General features: G+C 50.6%; 1 protein-coding gene across 6 annotated transcripts in view; it reads left to right on the top strand.

The window, feature by feature from the left end:
• Nucleotides 1-15,994, top strand: part of DCAF8 (DDB1 and CUL4 associated factor 8) — a 39,707-nt gene that overhangs the window by 2,965 nt on the left and 20,748 nt on the right. For 4 of the 6 annotated variants that reach the window (XM_029935825.1, XM_029935820.1, XM_029935821.1 and 1 more), the window contains exons 3-5: nt 10,377-10,451; nt 12,996-13,681; nt 14,616-14,756. In XM_029935825.1, the coding sequence (XP_029791685.1) occupies nt 10,403-10,451; nt 12,996-13,681; nt 14,616-14,756 (876 nt within the window). In that variant the 5' untranslated portion in view covers nt 10,377-10,402. The remainder of the gene's footprint in view (nt 1-10,376; nt 10,452-12,995; nt 13,682-14,615; nt 14,757-15,994) is intronic. The other 2 variants (XM_029935823.1, XM_029935824.1) reach the window with 1 other exon arrangement.

Below are 15,994 nucleotides of genomic sequence, written 5' to 3' on the forward strand. Positions count from 1 at the left end.
TTAACCTTCTCTCGTTGGCTTTTCTCCTACGTGTTTTGGGGGGAGCACATGAAAATTAAAGCGTTGATAACGTTGCAGTGAAATCAGCTGTATTCGTTCAGGCCAATGATCAAGTTAGACTTGGTCAGCTTTCATTACCACCACCGCGAAGTAGACTTTTCGGTGGAGGGTTTTGAGGTGGCCTGAGACTGCTGCATCTTTATTATTTATTTTTTTAATGTTTTTATTTATTTTTGAGAGAGAGTGAGTGCAAGCACGAGCAGGGGAGGGGCAGAGAGAGGGGGAGACACAGAATTTAGAACAGGCTCCAGGCTCTGAGCCGTCAGCACAGAGCCCAACACGGGGCTCGAACTCGTGAGCCCTGAGGTCATGACCTGAGCTGAAGTCGGACGCTTAACCGACTGAGCCCCCACACGCCCCCAATTTATTATTTATGTTTTTATGAGATCTGGAGATCCGTGTTGGGAGAGGAATGGGGTGGGGGGAGAAAGAGGCCTAACTTTGCTCCTTATTACTCTGTGTGCTGGGCACGAATCTCTCCTCCCCCAGGGCTTTCGCTTTCTGTGCTCCAGGTGACATCTGTGTATCCAGTGAACCAGGATTCTTACAGGATTCTTAGTCTTGGACCACAGCTATAAAATTCTGAACCTTTCTGAAGTTATTTTATATTTCAGGGCATTGCATAAGAGTTGTCGCATCTTATTAGAAAGTATTTCCTAGCACGGCTGAGTGGGAGGGTAGGTATCCTTGTGAGCGTCGCTCCCACCACCAGCCTGACAGGGCACTGTATCCGGCAGTCTGTTTCTGTGGAATGTCTAGAACCCAGCACCAGTTCTGTGATCCTTAGTGTTCGCTGGGACCAACCTAAGACAGAAGCTTGTCTGCAGAGAGAGTACAAGAAAGCAGCCTTTTTGTTGCCTGGTTACAACAATAGTGACATTGCAAAAGCAAAAGGACTGTAGGAGAAGACATCTGCAGAAGCATGCCCTGTTGTGGGAGACGGAGACCTTCCGAGTCTCGCGCTCTCGGCTCTGAGTTCCGTCAGGTGAGCTACAGTGACTGGCTCGCTGTAACTGTTGTCAGGAGACAGGTTTGTTTCTGGGTTGTTTCGACTATAGACAAGTTGTTCTCAACGTGTCTAGGAATTGTCTGGATTATAGAAGACAGAGTTAAGAGGGTTTTGTTGTATAACATTGGTGTTAAAGTTAGTTTTTGAGATTGAATTAGCATTTAAAAAAAAAAAAAAAAACAAATTACCAGTAAGCCAAGATAATCTGCTTACACTTGACCAATTTGGAACCCCAGGCAACTAACTGGAAGAATTGAATCAGCCCCAGACATGGAGGTAGTGACGTGTGTAGATTTTCATGTCAGAGCTACGTGCCAGTGATTTTAGGTTAGCTTTACAGTAATAGTGAAAACTGTTCACCTTCATGTTTTTGTGAATGTAATACAAGGACTTTGTCATGGGTAAGATTGGTCAGAAATTCTAGCTTACTGATTCAGTTATTTTCTTGGAGAAGAAACTCCTTGAAAGGTCTTTGGAAGTTAGGAGTGTGATGAATTTTGTGCCTCGGTCACACGCCTTTAGAGCGGGCTTTTATCCCTGTCTCTGTAGGACATAGTTTCTGGGCCAGAAGCCCACTTTCTCAAGTACTACCTTACCCTCTGGAATGTGCGTGCTAAAGATAAATTAATGCACTGAGTCTGCCCTGAGTTTGCAAATAGGGCACGGGGACCGACTGATATGACAAGGGAGGCATCTCAGTAATGAACTGTAGTGTGTGTGACTGAGTGGGCTATTGCGGACATTTTTGGTATTGCACGTGAGGGGTGAGATGTTTGGTCTTGTCGTTCGACACTGATACTGTTTAAGGCGGTCAGTCCGGGCTCTAACATGGGCATCCGTGCTTGCGTCTCGTGTCATCTTGTTGGTCTGGTTTTCCTCAGCCGTCTGGAAACTGGCCGTAGGACTCCCCTCTAGTGGCAGCCAGGAGGCTGTATGCCTCTGGTGTGCTTCAAGCACTGCCATATGCTCAGATACGTTTTTAGTCGAATTTTGGACCCAGCATTAGGACTCTTCCTCTCTCCTAGTGCAGGTAGGAGGGCGTTGCTTGATGTTTTTAGCCTTTCTGTTTCTTGTTGTTTCATTGTGAGTGATGTCTTTGGAGCGTCATACTTCCATGTCCTTTCCAGTGATTAAAGGCCAGTTTGCAGAGTGAGTGTAAAAACTGGGAACGGGGGCTGGATTCTCATGGGAAGCAACTCATTTCATTGTGGAAACACAGTGGCGTTTCCTTAGAAATGAATTCTCCTTAGAATCCTTTAAATTTAGGTAAACGGGCTTAAATGTTGTCCTAAAAGGTCCCTTGGGTCTGTTGCTGCAGACAGCACTTAAGGTTTAGAGCGCATTCCTAACATACTCTGAAATACTGTGACTAGAATTAGAGCCAGTAAACTATAAACACAGGACCTTGGCGTTGCCATCCGGGAGAGGAGGCGTTCATCCAGGGCAGGAGTGAAGTTCCTTGTTCGTGGTGTAGTTGACGCAGGAACTCTTTCTTTTCTTCCTCGTCACCTGGGACGCTTTGAGGTCTTCATCTTGGCCATCCAGTGACCCTTCAAGAGGGAGAGGAACCAGAGAGAGGCTTACATTTTGGGACCTGGGTGTACTGCTTTACCTTAGTTCGTAGAGCATGGATGCACTCCAGATATTGACAGACCCCTCTGATTTCTTCAATAGGCCAGTGAGAGCAGGGAAACAGATTTCATAGACTTAGGACCATGTCCTCATCGGTGTACAGTGATTGGAGGGTCCTTGCTGAATGGTGAAAAAGCCCACGCTTCTCTAGGAAGTGCGATCTGGAACCGGAAATGAGAAGCTAGAAAAGTAATACACATACCTCCCAGGTACAGACAAGCCCTTTGCAAAAACTTTTAATTCTCTAAACCAGCTTCTGCAGGGTCATGGTATTACCCCATTTTATAGGAGGAGAAACAGACAGACTTAAACGTGAGCGGTAGAGGCAGGTGTGACCCAGGTCTGACCGACACCAGAAGCCTTCTGTTGTCCCACATGCTGCTTTTGAACCAGTGCCGAGTGACAGAGCAAATGAGCTGGAAGGAAGAATTCAGTATTTCTCATAAAAGTGTATATAAAGGATAAAAGCCCTGGGGCGCCTGGGGGGCTCAGTTGGTTGAGCCTCCGGCTTCGGCTCAGGTCAGACCTCACGTTCGTGGGTTCGAGCCCCGCGTCGGGCTCTGTGCTGCCAGCTAGCTCAGAGCCTGGAGCCTGCTTCCGGTTCTGTGTCTCCTTCTCTCTCTGCCCCTCCCCCTCAGATGCTCTGTCTCTCTCTGTATCAAAAATAAATAAAAAAAAAAAAGAAAGAAAGAAAAAAGAATAAAAGCCCTGTCCACATGACTATGTGAGTAAAAACATTTCTGGGGCGCCTGGGGGCTCAGTCGGTTAAACTTTCGACTTTGGCCCAGGTCAGATCTCACAGTTTGTGAGTTCGAGCCTGGAGCCTGCTTCGGATTCTGTGTCTCCCTCTTTCTCTGCTCCTCCCCCACTTAAGCTCTTTCTCTCTGTCTCAAAAATAAACATTAAAAAAAAATTTTTTTAATTCTGAATTGTTGAAACATGGGTCTCAGGTTATGATTAATTGGTAGGCTGATGAGTATCTTACGGAAAGAATTTTAATGGACTCCACGGAGTCCTGTTATGATCCTGGAAGAGGGAGGAAAGGACATTCTCCCTTTATGCGTGAGGTAATTCCACGGGAGACTTCTCTGATGCTTAGAGCCTTTCCTCCGTATGCGTCTTTCTGAACCTCTCTGTAGCATTTGAAATCGGAATTCTCTTTTTCTCTCTTTCTGCATGGACCATCCTCACCGCCTTGACCTCCAAGACCCTTAGCCCTCATTCATTATTCCTTCTGCTCTCCTGAGCATTTTGTGGTCTCTGTCTTCTTTCTTTTTCTAAGGGTGGATGTTAGCCCGGGATTCTTTCCTTGGACTCTCACCCTTCTTGGGACATACATTTTTGGTTTTTTAGTGAGGCAGAGTTTACAAGATTATAGATTTTGAAGCTTCATACAAGTCATTCCCAAGTCTGTATCCCTGACCCTGATTTCTCAAATTTCAGACCTACACTTGTTTTCTGCTACCTTCCTGACATGTCAACGTGGATTTTAAACATAAAATTGTATCTCTTCTCCACATGCCAGCTTCTCATTTATGGGATTGGTTTCCCCTGGGCACCCAGACCCCAACTTGTCGTTTTGATTTTTTTGCGCTTCTTAACTACCGCCGACCCATCAGTTCCCCTCTCCAGGTTCTCATGTCGATTCCCTTCTCGTGTCTTCTGCCGTCAGCCTGGGGTGCTCTTTGCTTTTTACCTCAACAACCATGGTAGCTTCTGAACTTGTTTGTCCTTCCTTTTCTGTCCATTTCAGTCTGTTTTCTTATCCTCAACAAAATAACCTTCCCAATGCCTAACACACACGCACACCTACTGCTCTGCTCAGCTCCTCAATGGTAGCCCCCCGTGTAGCCAGACCAGACTCGAACGTGATTCTCATCTTCCACGGAGCGTCTCCTCCTTGTCCTGCTATTCCTCATTTTAACCTGCTGGAATCCTGTGCTTGCATCACTTGTGTCATAGTTGGACACTCGTTTTCCCTGACTGATGATTGGCTCCAGAGAGGATTATGTGTGACTGCCTTGTCTGTGTTTGTAACTCCCCTATTGCCTTGTATGTCGGTGTTAGTGGCTTGTCTGTGTGCAGCTGGGCCGCTGGGTGGTGCCAGAGCCCCACCGTGTTGGGACAAGCCAGGGCAGCTGTGTGGTTAGGTTGCCTGGTGCTGTCGAGTCTGCACGCCGCTGATAAGAGATTAACTTCCCTGATCCGGAAACATGTGCAGTTTCTTTTTGCTCCTCCATCCAGTTTACCGGGGGGCGGGGGGGGGGCGGGGGGGCCCGGGCAGTGTGGTCAGCCCCTCTGTGCGCTTAATAGAGCGTGGCCCAGAACCTACCCCCCTGGAAACCTGGTTTGTAGTGGGAATCTGTTTCCTTGGGGTTATCCTTTGAATTTCAGGGCATGAAGCTCTCTGATTAATAAACACCATACCATTGGAGTGTGGCTGCTGGCTGGAAAGTTGGCCAGAAGTGTTTGGTGTTTTTTTTTTTAATTTTTTTAATGTTTTATTTATTTTTGATATAGAGAGAGACAAAGCATGAGAGGGGGAGGGGCAGAGAGAGAAGGAGACACAGAACCGGAAGCAGGCTCCAGGCTCTGAGCTAGCTGTCAGCACAGAGCCCGACGCGGGGCTCGAACCCACGAATGTGAGATCTGACCTGAGCCGAAGTCGGAGGCTCAACCGACTGAGCCACCCAGGCGCCCAGAAGTGTTTTTGTGAAGTAGAGGAATAGGAAGATGAAGAGAAGGATTTAAAATGAGTCATTTCAGCTCAGACTCCACAATTGGGGATGGGGAAGGTAGGGCTGGTCGATTCCAGATGGACCACGGAGCCCAGGGCAAAAAGGCAAATCAGTCCCATGGATGGACGTTGGCCCTGAAGAGCTGTCCCGTTGTGCGTGCGTTGGGACGTTTGTCCTCCCAGGAGCAGCACAAGACTGTGGCTCTCCGATGTCTGTTTTACTAGTAATTGAAGTATTTTCTACCACCGTTTCTCAGTTTCAGAGGGAATTCTAAAACTTTGTCTGCTTCAACTATGGTGTCTGTGTAGGAGAGCGGGTCACCGGGCCGGCCCAAGCGCACTGGGCTCGTGTTTGTGTCTGTGAGCTCGGGTCTCAGGAGGGGGAGCAGTGGCGGTAATATTTGGGGGGGTTGATGCGCCCATGGGGCCTGAGGTGAGGGAGAATTATCAGACTTATTTTTCTAGGTCCTAGACTCCAAAGGAGTGAAAATGAAATTCAATGAAAGGAATTTAAAAAATAAAATTAAAAGCATGAACGGTACAAAGTAACAGTAGAACCACGGGAACTATTTGGAACTGCATTCAGTTCTCGATACCCCTCCGTGTCGCCATGACAGTAGGGCTCAGGTCTTCTCAGAAGTTTAGGATTCATCTTTTTTCTTTTTTTAGCGTTTATTTTTTTGAGAGAGAGGCAGGGAGGGGGGAGAGAACATTCCAAGCAGGGAACATGGGGCTCGAACTCACACACTGTGAGGTCACGACCAGAGTCTGACGCTTCCCCGACTGAGCCCCCCGGGCACCCCTCGCTTCCCTTTAACGGTGCTGCTGGTAAGTCACGGGCATCTTTGGTCACAGTAAAACCTCTCCCACACTTTTCTTTTTCAAACAAGAAGACCTGATGTTTTGCCTTCATTTACTTTGGCATGTTGACCGCTTTAGCTGACTTCCGTTACTATCACAGGCTTGAGAATTTAGTATTTTTAATTTTTGATTGTTGGGCTTTGTCCTGTAACATTTTGCCCAACTTCTTCCCCCCGCTTCCCTTCTCTCATTCTCTTTTCTTCGGCCAAATTTATTGAGAGATCATTCACATACAGGAAAATCGATGCCTTTTTCCAGGGACCCATTCTCTGGATGCTAACAAACACGTAGTCACATACCACCACCCACGGTCAAGGCGGACGACATTTCTGTCGCTTTCAGAAGTCTTCTTGTACTTGGCCTTGGTCCATCCTCCCCCCACCCCCATCCAGCAACCACTGATCTGCGGTCTGTCCCTATAGTTTATCTTTTCTAGAATGTTGCCTGAGTGGAATCCTATTACATAGAGTCTTGAAAAAGCATGACGCATTTGGGACCCATCCTTGTTGCTGTGTGTCACTAATCCACCCCTTTTGATTGCTCTGTAGTAGTTTGTGTTTTTTTTGAGAGAGAACGAGATAAAAGCATGTGTGGGGGAGGGACAGAGAGACAGAATCCCAAGCAGGCTCTGCACTGTTGGTACAGAGCCCGATGCAGGGCTCAAATTCACAAACTGAGATCATGACCTGAGCTAAAGTGGGGTGCTTCATCAACTGAGCCTTCCAGGCGCCCCCAAAAAGCACTTCCATACACTGTGTTAACTGCCCCTTTGCTGGGTTTTTAGTTAATATTTTGTCATATATTTGGTTAAAACTTTAAGGCCTTTTTCTTGAGAGGGATCTAGGTCCCTGGAATTTCTTGGGTAGAAATTAAAATGACACCTGGATCTTTTTTCCCCACCCCCAGTAGTTTACCCTTTAACCTTCAGTTTGGCAGGAGTGGTGGTTATTTTTAGAGTGTAGGCAGTAGGGCTAATATAATTAAACTCGCCAGCTACCTGGGCCCATCAGCTCTTCCAAGCTCAGATTGGTTTGCTCGGGACTGAAATTTACGTGGAAATTGATCAGGGTAAAAGTAGTGGATTTGTTGGGAATGTAGTGCCTTAAAACAGGAAGAAAGTCATTTATGTTTGGGTCCAGGACGGTCCCTGACCTCGGAGTGTAAAATGTGGTTGTTCTCTGGAGCTTCCTGAGTGGCTCCTGTGCTGGAGGCCTCGGGCACCATCGTAGCTTCTTAGCCTCTTTGTATCGGGACACTTGGGTTCTGCCCCAGAGTTGAGATGGTGTTAAAGTTCCTCCTCCTGACAGAAATTTATACAGTAAGAATGACAACTCCTTTCCAAGGTGATTGTATTTTCTTGTCACCATTTCTGGGCTTTATACAAAAGTGGATTTCCCGAGGAGGGAGGTGTGCCCCCAGAGGGGTATGGAATGTGGTCCGGTGGTATAGAGAGAGAGAATGTGGGAATTTCCGGTTTTCCCTAGAAACATTAAATGTAGTATTTAATATGAATTGGTTAGATATGAGCAGGCACCTGCATACACACATACTTAAGGTTCATGGTAAAAATTTTCCCTGATACGGGTTTAGAATCCGTTTTGAGACCACTGCCCCAGAGCACCCTTCTGCAGAACTTCTAACAGAGTTCTGCCATCTCTGGAAATACCGCTCCTGTTTTACAAAAAAGAGAAAAATGAAGCCCAGGGAAGGTTAAGTAGCTCATCCAAGGTCAGAAAGGATGCTAATGGCCTAACTCATACTGCAGCCCCGGACTGATTGTCAGCCTACGTCTAATCCTACTGAACGCCGGCCCTAGAATGTGACCTTCAGAAGCTGTCTGCCTCCCCGCGCCGCGGGGGCCAGTCGGCAGAAGCGTTCGCACTCGTGCGCTTGTGAATTTAGCGGCACGTTGTGTCAGCTGGCTTCCTCACAAAGCAGGTCTCTTTTTGCTCTTGCAGAACCATTAAACCGTCTTCCCCGAAACACCAGTTCTGCAACCTGTGAGAACAGGTCGAGCCGAGTGGCCCTGCTTTCCCCCCTCTCCGAGCTGGGACGCTGGCTCCTCCTGGGCCCGGAGGCCGGGAGAGCCAATGGGTTTCCTAGCGCTGCCGTGAGTCTGTGGCTCAGGCAGTCTGGGCCTCTGGAGGAGGTGATGCAGTTCGCGTCCGAGAAAGGGTCTCTGGAGCCACTTTCTTCTTTGGAGGTAGTTGATGGTGAGGCGGGAAGGCTGAGAGGTTTGCTCCTGGAGGCGAGAAACCTCCCATCTGTCTTCAGTTGACTGTCATGACGGGTACTTATGACCTTGAGTTTTTAATCTTAACAGAGTAGTAGTGCACTTGTTTTCCTTGCCCTGCCGGACTTCTGCAGTCACTGGAGTTAATTCAGACAGCCGGGAAGCAGATAGTGCCGCGATGCTGAAGGCCGTGAACAGGCAGTGGCGCCGGGAGAGGCCGGTGCCGTGTGCGGGGCGCTTACAGGACACCTCCTCGGAGCAGGACCGCCCTTCGCCGTCACTTTCCGCGCCGCTTCACAGATCTGTGCTTTGTTGGCATTGTCCCCCAGCACCCTCCAGGTCCTTCCTCTGACTCGGCCTTGGTCCTGCCTGTGCATTATTTCCACTCCCCCGGCCTGGCCTGCGGGCCGAGCTTTGGGCAGCTGTCTCTTGGCAGGGGACACTTTCTGAAGCAACTTGGATTTCTGTAGAGGAGAGTAGGGGGTAAGGGTGAGGCTGGGGCTGCTTCTGGGATAATTGTTACGGGATGAAAGGGCTGTTGAAAGATTCGAAGCCAGTGTGCCTGGGTGCGAGGACCGCAGTCATAATCATACTTTGTCTGCTACCAGTGCCTTTTGTCCCGGCGCTGAAAGGGCTTCACAAAATCCTGGTCTGAATAATATTATTCTTTGCTCTTTGGAATTTGCTCGAGGTGGGAGTGAGGCCCTGTAAAAATAAAGAATGTGTTGTAGTGGCATCAAAGGAATAAAAGCTAGGTACCCCGATTCCCAGACGGGGCTCTGCCAGAAAGATGAATCTGGTGAAAGCTGTGGAGTTAGGTGAAATAATGTTTGCTGTTTTATGAAACGGACTGAGATGGTTTCATGGAAATGTCAGCCTTTTCTTCCCCAGTTTTGTACTCGGTGACTTAGTTGTAGGAGGAAGAAGGAAACCTTAGGTTCTTTCTTGGGGGTAGGGTGCTCCTGAATCTAATTTGGCTTTGCTTCTTGTCGTCCTTATCGGTGCCTGTAAGTGTGAAGCTAGGTGTCCGAGTAAACAGAGCTCTCGCTCCAGGAACCTGGTGTCTCCTGTCTCCGTTGACTTGTGTGTAAGACGGTACTCAGAGTCTGGCCCGCTGCTCCTCCTTACGAAGATAAGTGTTTCATAAACTCCACGGACGCATCTGACTAAGTTTACAACGAAGATCCTTGCCTAGAGGGCAAGGCTGATGCCAGCCTCTCGGGTTCAGGCCCCCCGTGTGTAGTGCCTGTCGCTGGGTATACGCCTGCCAGTTCAGGTTTATTTCAGGTCCTCCTCTCCATCTGAAAAATCACTGCCAGTTACTCAGGTGAAGAGAGAGCAGTTGACCTCCCGAAGATACTGTGGAATTCAGACATGGGGGAAGGGGGTCTGATAAGGATTTTCAGCAGCTGAGAAGCCCTGTTGAGCACGCACTCAAGTCTTTTTTTTTTGTTTAAGCTTCTTTAAAAAAGTTTATTTTGAGAAAGCACCAGTGGAGGAGAGAGAATCCCAGGCTGCTCCGTCGTGCTGCCAGCACAGAGCCTGGCGCGGGGCTCGATCTCACCAAACGTGAGATCGTGACCTGAGCTGAAATGAAGAGTCGGATGCATAACTGACTGAGCCGAGTCACCCCCCCAAAGTTGTTTTTTAAAGTAATCTCTACCCTTAACAACCCCTGTATCAAGCAGGAGTCACATGCTCCCCTGACTGAGCCGGCCAGGTCCTTCCCAAAAACCTACTTTTATGAAAACGGTAAAGGCTCTGCATTGTTAATCTCCTGCCCCCTTTCTCTTCTCTCCCAGCTTATTTCCTAATTGTTTCATTTTCTTCCTCTCCTAATGCAGGCTGGCTACAATAAACACCAGTCAAGATGTCCAGCAAAGGGAACAGTGCGGATGGCAAAACAGACTTAGCCAATGGTAAGGGGCCACCCGAGGGTCTCCTCCTCCCCCAGGGAAAGCGGAGGCCTGGCGTTCCCTGGAGGGAAGGACAGCTGTCCTCAGAGCGGACCTTTCCTGCGTTGTTTCGTGTGCAGGAAACAAGGGAGCTGTGGGAAGGCGTGGCCCCTCAGTTGTGATGAGAGGTCTCCTTCTGTGGTAGCTTCAGGTTCCGGAGAGCTAGCGGGCGAGAGATGGAGTTACGGCCCGAACCGACCGGAGTCAGGGGTGGCTGGCTTGCCTTGTAGGGTCTTGGCAAGTGTTAAATCTCTGGGTGCAGGGCAGGTTTGAAGGTAGAATGTCAGGATTTTGACAATGGGTTATTCAGTCACTGCTTCAACCCTGAGCCGGCTTCTAACTAGAGACGTATCCTTCAACTGGATATAATTGGGCAGCACCGAGTTCAGCATTCCTCAGCACGTTGCAGGTCAGGATCGTAGGCTAAATTCTAGCTGACGTGGTTGGTAGAGCAGTGACGTGGAGTAAGGAAAAGTGAGACTTTTCAACATGCCATTTATGGCCCCTTGCGTCTTTTCTTACCATTGTGTTCATCCATCTTCTGTAAAAGAAAGTGGTTCAGATTTTTCCCTGGGCTTAACTGAAAAGCTCAGGGTTCTAGAGTGGTTTGGAATTTGGCCGTTCGTCCGGTCAGGGATTAGCAGGCTGTGGCCTGCAGGCCAGGTCCAGCTGCCACTGTTGTTGTCGCGTACGTTGGAACACAGTCGCGCCCCGTCATTCACATGGTGCTTGTGGGAGGCGGCGGCGAGTCCCCGCGACGAGGCCCTCCGTGGAAACAGTCACCAGCCTCTGGGCCAGACCTTGGTCACCGGCTGTTAGGGTCCTCCGGCCGAGCTCGTGGTTCGCTCTGGCCCATGAGCGAGGCTGGTAGAGCCCCCAAGTCGCCTTGATTTGTTAATCATAATTTTAACGATAACTGCTAGGGGTGCCGGTGTTTTCACTGTCCTTCTGCAGAGAAGCGGAAAGTGTGGTGTTTCATCCTTTCTCACCTCCCCCAGTTTCCGCGCCAGCTGCGTGTCAGAGGCCGCCGCGCCTCGTCTTTCTCGGCAGCCGCGGCGGTCCCGGCGAATGCCCTTCCTGGGGGAAAATTGCTGCACTTTCCTCTTTTCTTCCAGTTCCTGCACCAGTCGTTTGCATGCTGGGATCTGAGTTGGGGTGTGTTTTTGAAAAGACCAGTCTCTGCGTCTCCCAGCCGTCTGTCGTGCTTGAACCAAAGCGCACGTGGTGTTCATCTGTTTTCTGTGTTGGGTTTGGCCTCCCGGTTCGTCGTGGAGGGGCTCCATTGCTGCACAGATATTCAGAAGTTGCTGCTCTCCTCCAGGTGGCTGAGCCGTCAGGCGCTGCTTTGAATCCCTTACACGTCATCGTGGGGTCGGTAGCTCATACCAGAGTCGCCCATAGCTGCTCTGCTTTTCCTAACAGCCTTTACTCCTGGCGAGGTAAAATTTGTAATCCTCAGGAAAGGAGGCCATGAACAGTGTTAAAAATCCTCATTCCCTCCTTCCTGTCTTCACACCATGGCTTGAGTGTGGAAGTTGTGGGCACATTGGCTCCAGGACGTTGCCAGGGTGCCCACTGCAGTAAGATCTGGCTGTTGTTTGATAGGAGGAAGCAGTGTCTCGTTGTTGGGGGTTAGATTGGTCAAGACGACCCAGTTCTTTTGTGACCGCCAGCATGGCAGACCGAACGACATGGTGAACTTCCCTTCCTGGTTCCACTGAGTAGCTTTGCTTGTTATCAGTTTTGTGTGTGCCTCCTGGTAAAACTCCACGGCAGGATACAGTTCCTGTACTAGATGTAGTATTAACATTATTAAACTAATGGAAGTTGTTAGAACACAATTATTGGCAAACAGTGAGCCAAGAACCCATTCACATGACCACACCTACAACGTGTCCCTTTCACCTCCTCCTGGGTTCTTAGTGGGCTTTAAGAACTCAAGGGAAGAAATGGGGTTTAGGAGGCAGGAGGTGGTGGTACTTTCTTGAAGTAGGAAATCATTCATTTCCACACCGATTGTTAGAATAATTTTAATCCATTATTTTCTGTCTTCCTCCAAGAAGATGGTTGTGCCAGCTGTCACTGGGGACGGCCATTCTTTTTCCTTCTATTTGGCTCAGTTGTTTGCGTTGCCTAACGGATGTGCATCCAGCCGAACAGAGCCTAAGGTAGTTGTATCGATTGTACTTGGACTCAGCCTGGCGGTGCTCTGCAGGAGAGAGAGAAGTTACCAGACTTGGACTGTCGTGTAGTTCTTTACTTGTGTTAAAGCACCTTTGTTTGCATGTGGCATTAGTCTTAAACTTTTCAGTTTCTTGTCCTGCACAAGACCCCCCTGCCCCCCAGAAGGTAGTCTTTATAATCATTTGAACAAAAGCACTTTGACCAAAGTTGGTTTCTGGATCTTTTGATGTGATGATTTCTTGGACTAAGGAGGGGACATCCTTCTGAGCATTTTCCCATTTCCGTACTCTCCCCCTCACCTGCCCCTTCCTCCCTGCCCTGCAGGAAGCCTGTCTAGCAGTCCAGAGGAGATGTCTGGCGCTGAGGAGGGGAGGGAGACGTCCTCAGGCATTGAAGTGGAGGCCTCAGACCTGAGCTTGAGCTTGACTGGGGAAGACGGTGGCCCCAACCGTGCCGGCACAGGAAGCCGGGGCACAGATACAGAGAGCTCAGGTGAAGACAAGGACTCTGACAGCATGGAGGACACGGGCCATTACTCCATTAACGATGAAAACCAAGTCCATGACCGCTCAGAGGAAGAGGAGGAGGAGGAGGAGGAGGAGGAGGAGGAGGAGGAGGAAGAGCATCCTCGGCGCCGTGTCCAGCGGAAGCGGGCCAACCGTGACCAGGACTCCTCGGACGATGAGCGGGCCCTGGAGGACTGGGTGTCTTCAGAGACGTCCGCGCTGCCTCGACCGCGCTGGCAAGCCCTCCCCGCCCTCCGGGAGCGGGAGCTGGGCTCCAGCGCCCGCTTTGTGTATGAGGCCTGTGGAGCGAGAGTCTTCGTGCAGCGCTTCCGCCTGCAGCACGGGCTCGAGGGCCATACTGGCTGTGTCAACACCCTGCACTTTAACCAGCGCGGCACCTGGCTGGCCAGTGGCAGCGATGACCTGAAGGTGGTGGTTTGGGACTGGGTGCGGCGGCAGCCAGTGCTGGACTTTGAGAGCGGCCACAAAAGCAATGTCTTCCAGGTGAGGCAAGGGAGCAGCACGGCAGTTGGGAAAGGCAGGCAGGAGTTAGACACGCCTGAGGCGCCCGGAGCGGGAGCAGACAGTGAGTTGTGGTAGGAATCCGGCCTCGGGGCCGAGTCCTTCCGTGGCGGCTCCCGTGCTGACTTAGAGGAGTGAAGTACGCGGAGCGGGCCGGGCAGCCGTTCCTCCCCCGAGCCCCGCGGCGGCGGGAAGCCTCACTGTAGGTGGGGTGCTTGGAGGTCCTCCGGAAGGCACCGGTGGGCCCTGGTGGCAGGCGTCCGTGCGGGAGCAGAGGCTCTTGAGCCAGACAGGGTTCAGACCCTGGCCCTGCCCCTCTGCTAGCTCTGTGCTCTTGCGCAAATTCTGTAGCCTCCGGCTTCAGTTGGCGTCTCTGTAACGTGGAGCTCATAACAGGATTATGAGAATTCCTGCAGAAGCTAAGCAGCCTGGCGCCATGTCTTGTGCTTAATAAATGTTCGATGACTGTCTGTGAGCACTGACCTTCTCGCTTGCTCAGCAGCCCCTCACCATACCTGTGCCGGCACCCGTCCCTGGGCGTGAGCTCTTCCTGGGGCCCTGCTGGTTGCCTTTGTAACAAATGTCCGTTTGCTTCCTGAATCAAGACAGACTTTCCTCCTCTTTTCCTTACGTTTCTCCCCTCGTAGGTGTAGCCCCCGTTCCCCCGAGCACTAATCCTGTGCCAGTTCAGCCTTCCAGAGTCACCTGGAATGCTCTCTTCTGTCAGAAGGTTTTCCTCTCTCTTCTTTAACTCTTGGAAGAAATGGGACCTGAGCCAGCGGTGTGAGACTAGGAGCCAAGTTTCTAGCTGTTGTCCAACGGGGGTGGGGTGGGGGGGTTCCGTATCCTGTTTTTCCCTCTCAGATTCACCTCCTCAGTTTTCTTTTGTGTAACCCTTTTTTCATTAACATTCCAGGCCAAGTTCCTTCCTAACAGCGGGGACTCCACCCTGGCCATGTGTGCCCGTGACGGGCAGGTGCGAGTGGCAGAGCTGTCTGCCACTCAGTGTTGCAAGAACACGAAGCGTGTGGCCCAGCACAAGGGAGCGTCCCACAAGGTGAGGAAGCGCTCGCCCACGGTCGTGTGGTCCGGACCTCAGCCCAGCCCTTCGCACGTCTCTGCCCAGTGTGTCCCTTCCGATGTGGTCACCGGCCGCACTTCCCTCAGTCCTAAAATTTGTAGCTAGAAAGGGAGAAAAAAGCAGCCACCCTAAACTTCTTGGGAGGCAAGTATTTGAGAATTCTCTGGATTTTGCACGTGTGGCATTGGGCTGATGAAACCGAAGCCGACCCACGGTTACTTTGGAAATCCTGACCGTCTCCTGTGGCTTCCAGACTTCGTGACTCTGCTTGGCTTGTATCCAGAACATCGGAACTGCGCAGGAGCCCCGTGGTCGGCTCCTCGCGCGTGAGAGCGGCAGCTCTTCTCCCAGGTCTCAGGGCACAGGCAGCGCTGTTTCTGGAAGCCCTAGTTAGAGCTGGGAATGTAGGACAGACCGCCCTGGGGGCAGCCAGTGAGGAGCTGCGAGCTGGCTCACCTCAGCCTGGTCACACCAGGGAAGGAGAGTGGCCTACGCTCCTGCGCCCTAAGCGTCTATGTCCGTGGACCTCGAATATCCTTTTCCAGCCCAGATGGCTCAGAAAACATGAAAATTACCTATTTCTTTGATTCTTAAGCTTGCCCCAAACTTACTAGTTAACTAATTTTTTAGAACTAAGCTGCAAGGAGTGAAACTTAGGCACCATTTTTCTCCCCACCCGAGAGTGGAATTGATTTTATTTGAGAATGAACCTTAACGGCTGACGTTTTTCTTTGGTTTCGCCATTCAGATCCCTTGAGGACTTCGTTGAAATAGGAAAACTCCTGTCCTTTTGACTTTATGGGATAAACAGACTCTAGTTCACACACAACAAGAGAGAATGGGTTTGTTAGTCCCTTCCCTGGGGTTTTAGAACACGGGAGCTAGACAGGTTTCTTGCTTCGACCCTTCTGCATCTCTGTACGGGCGTCTGTATGTAGGAGCGAGACAGAGGGCACAGGTGAGGGAGGGGCAGAGAGCCAAGTGGGGCTCCCTGGGGCTCACGGTTTACCCCAAGCAGGGCCCATGCTCACCCGAAGCGGGGCTCGAGCTCACGAACTGTGAGATCATGACCTGAGCCGAAGTCGGAGGCCCTCTCGCTGAGATACTGAACACGCAGTCCTTCCTGGGGCACCTGGGGGGCTCAGTCATTAAGCATCCAGCTTTGGCTCAAGGGTCAGGATCTCACAGTTCATGAGTTCGCACCCCCCCCCCCC

Source organism: Suricata suricatta, chromosome 3 (assembly GCF_006229205.1).
Source record: "Suricata suricatta isolate VVHF042 chromosome 3, meerkat_22Aug2017_6uvM2_HiC, whole genome shotgun sequence".
Classification (NCBI taxonomy): domain Eukaryota; kingdom Metazoa; phylum Chordata; class Mammalia; order Carnivora; family Herpestidae; genus Suricata; species Suricata suricatta.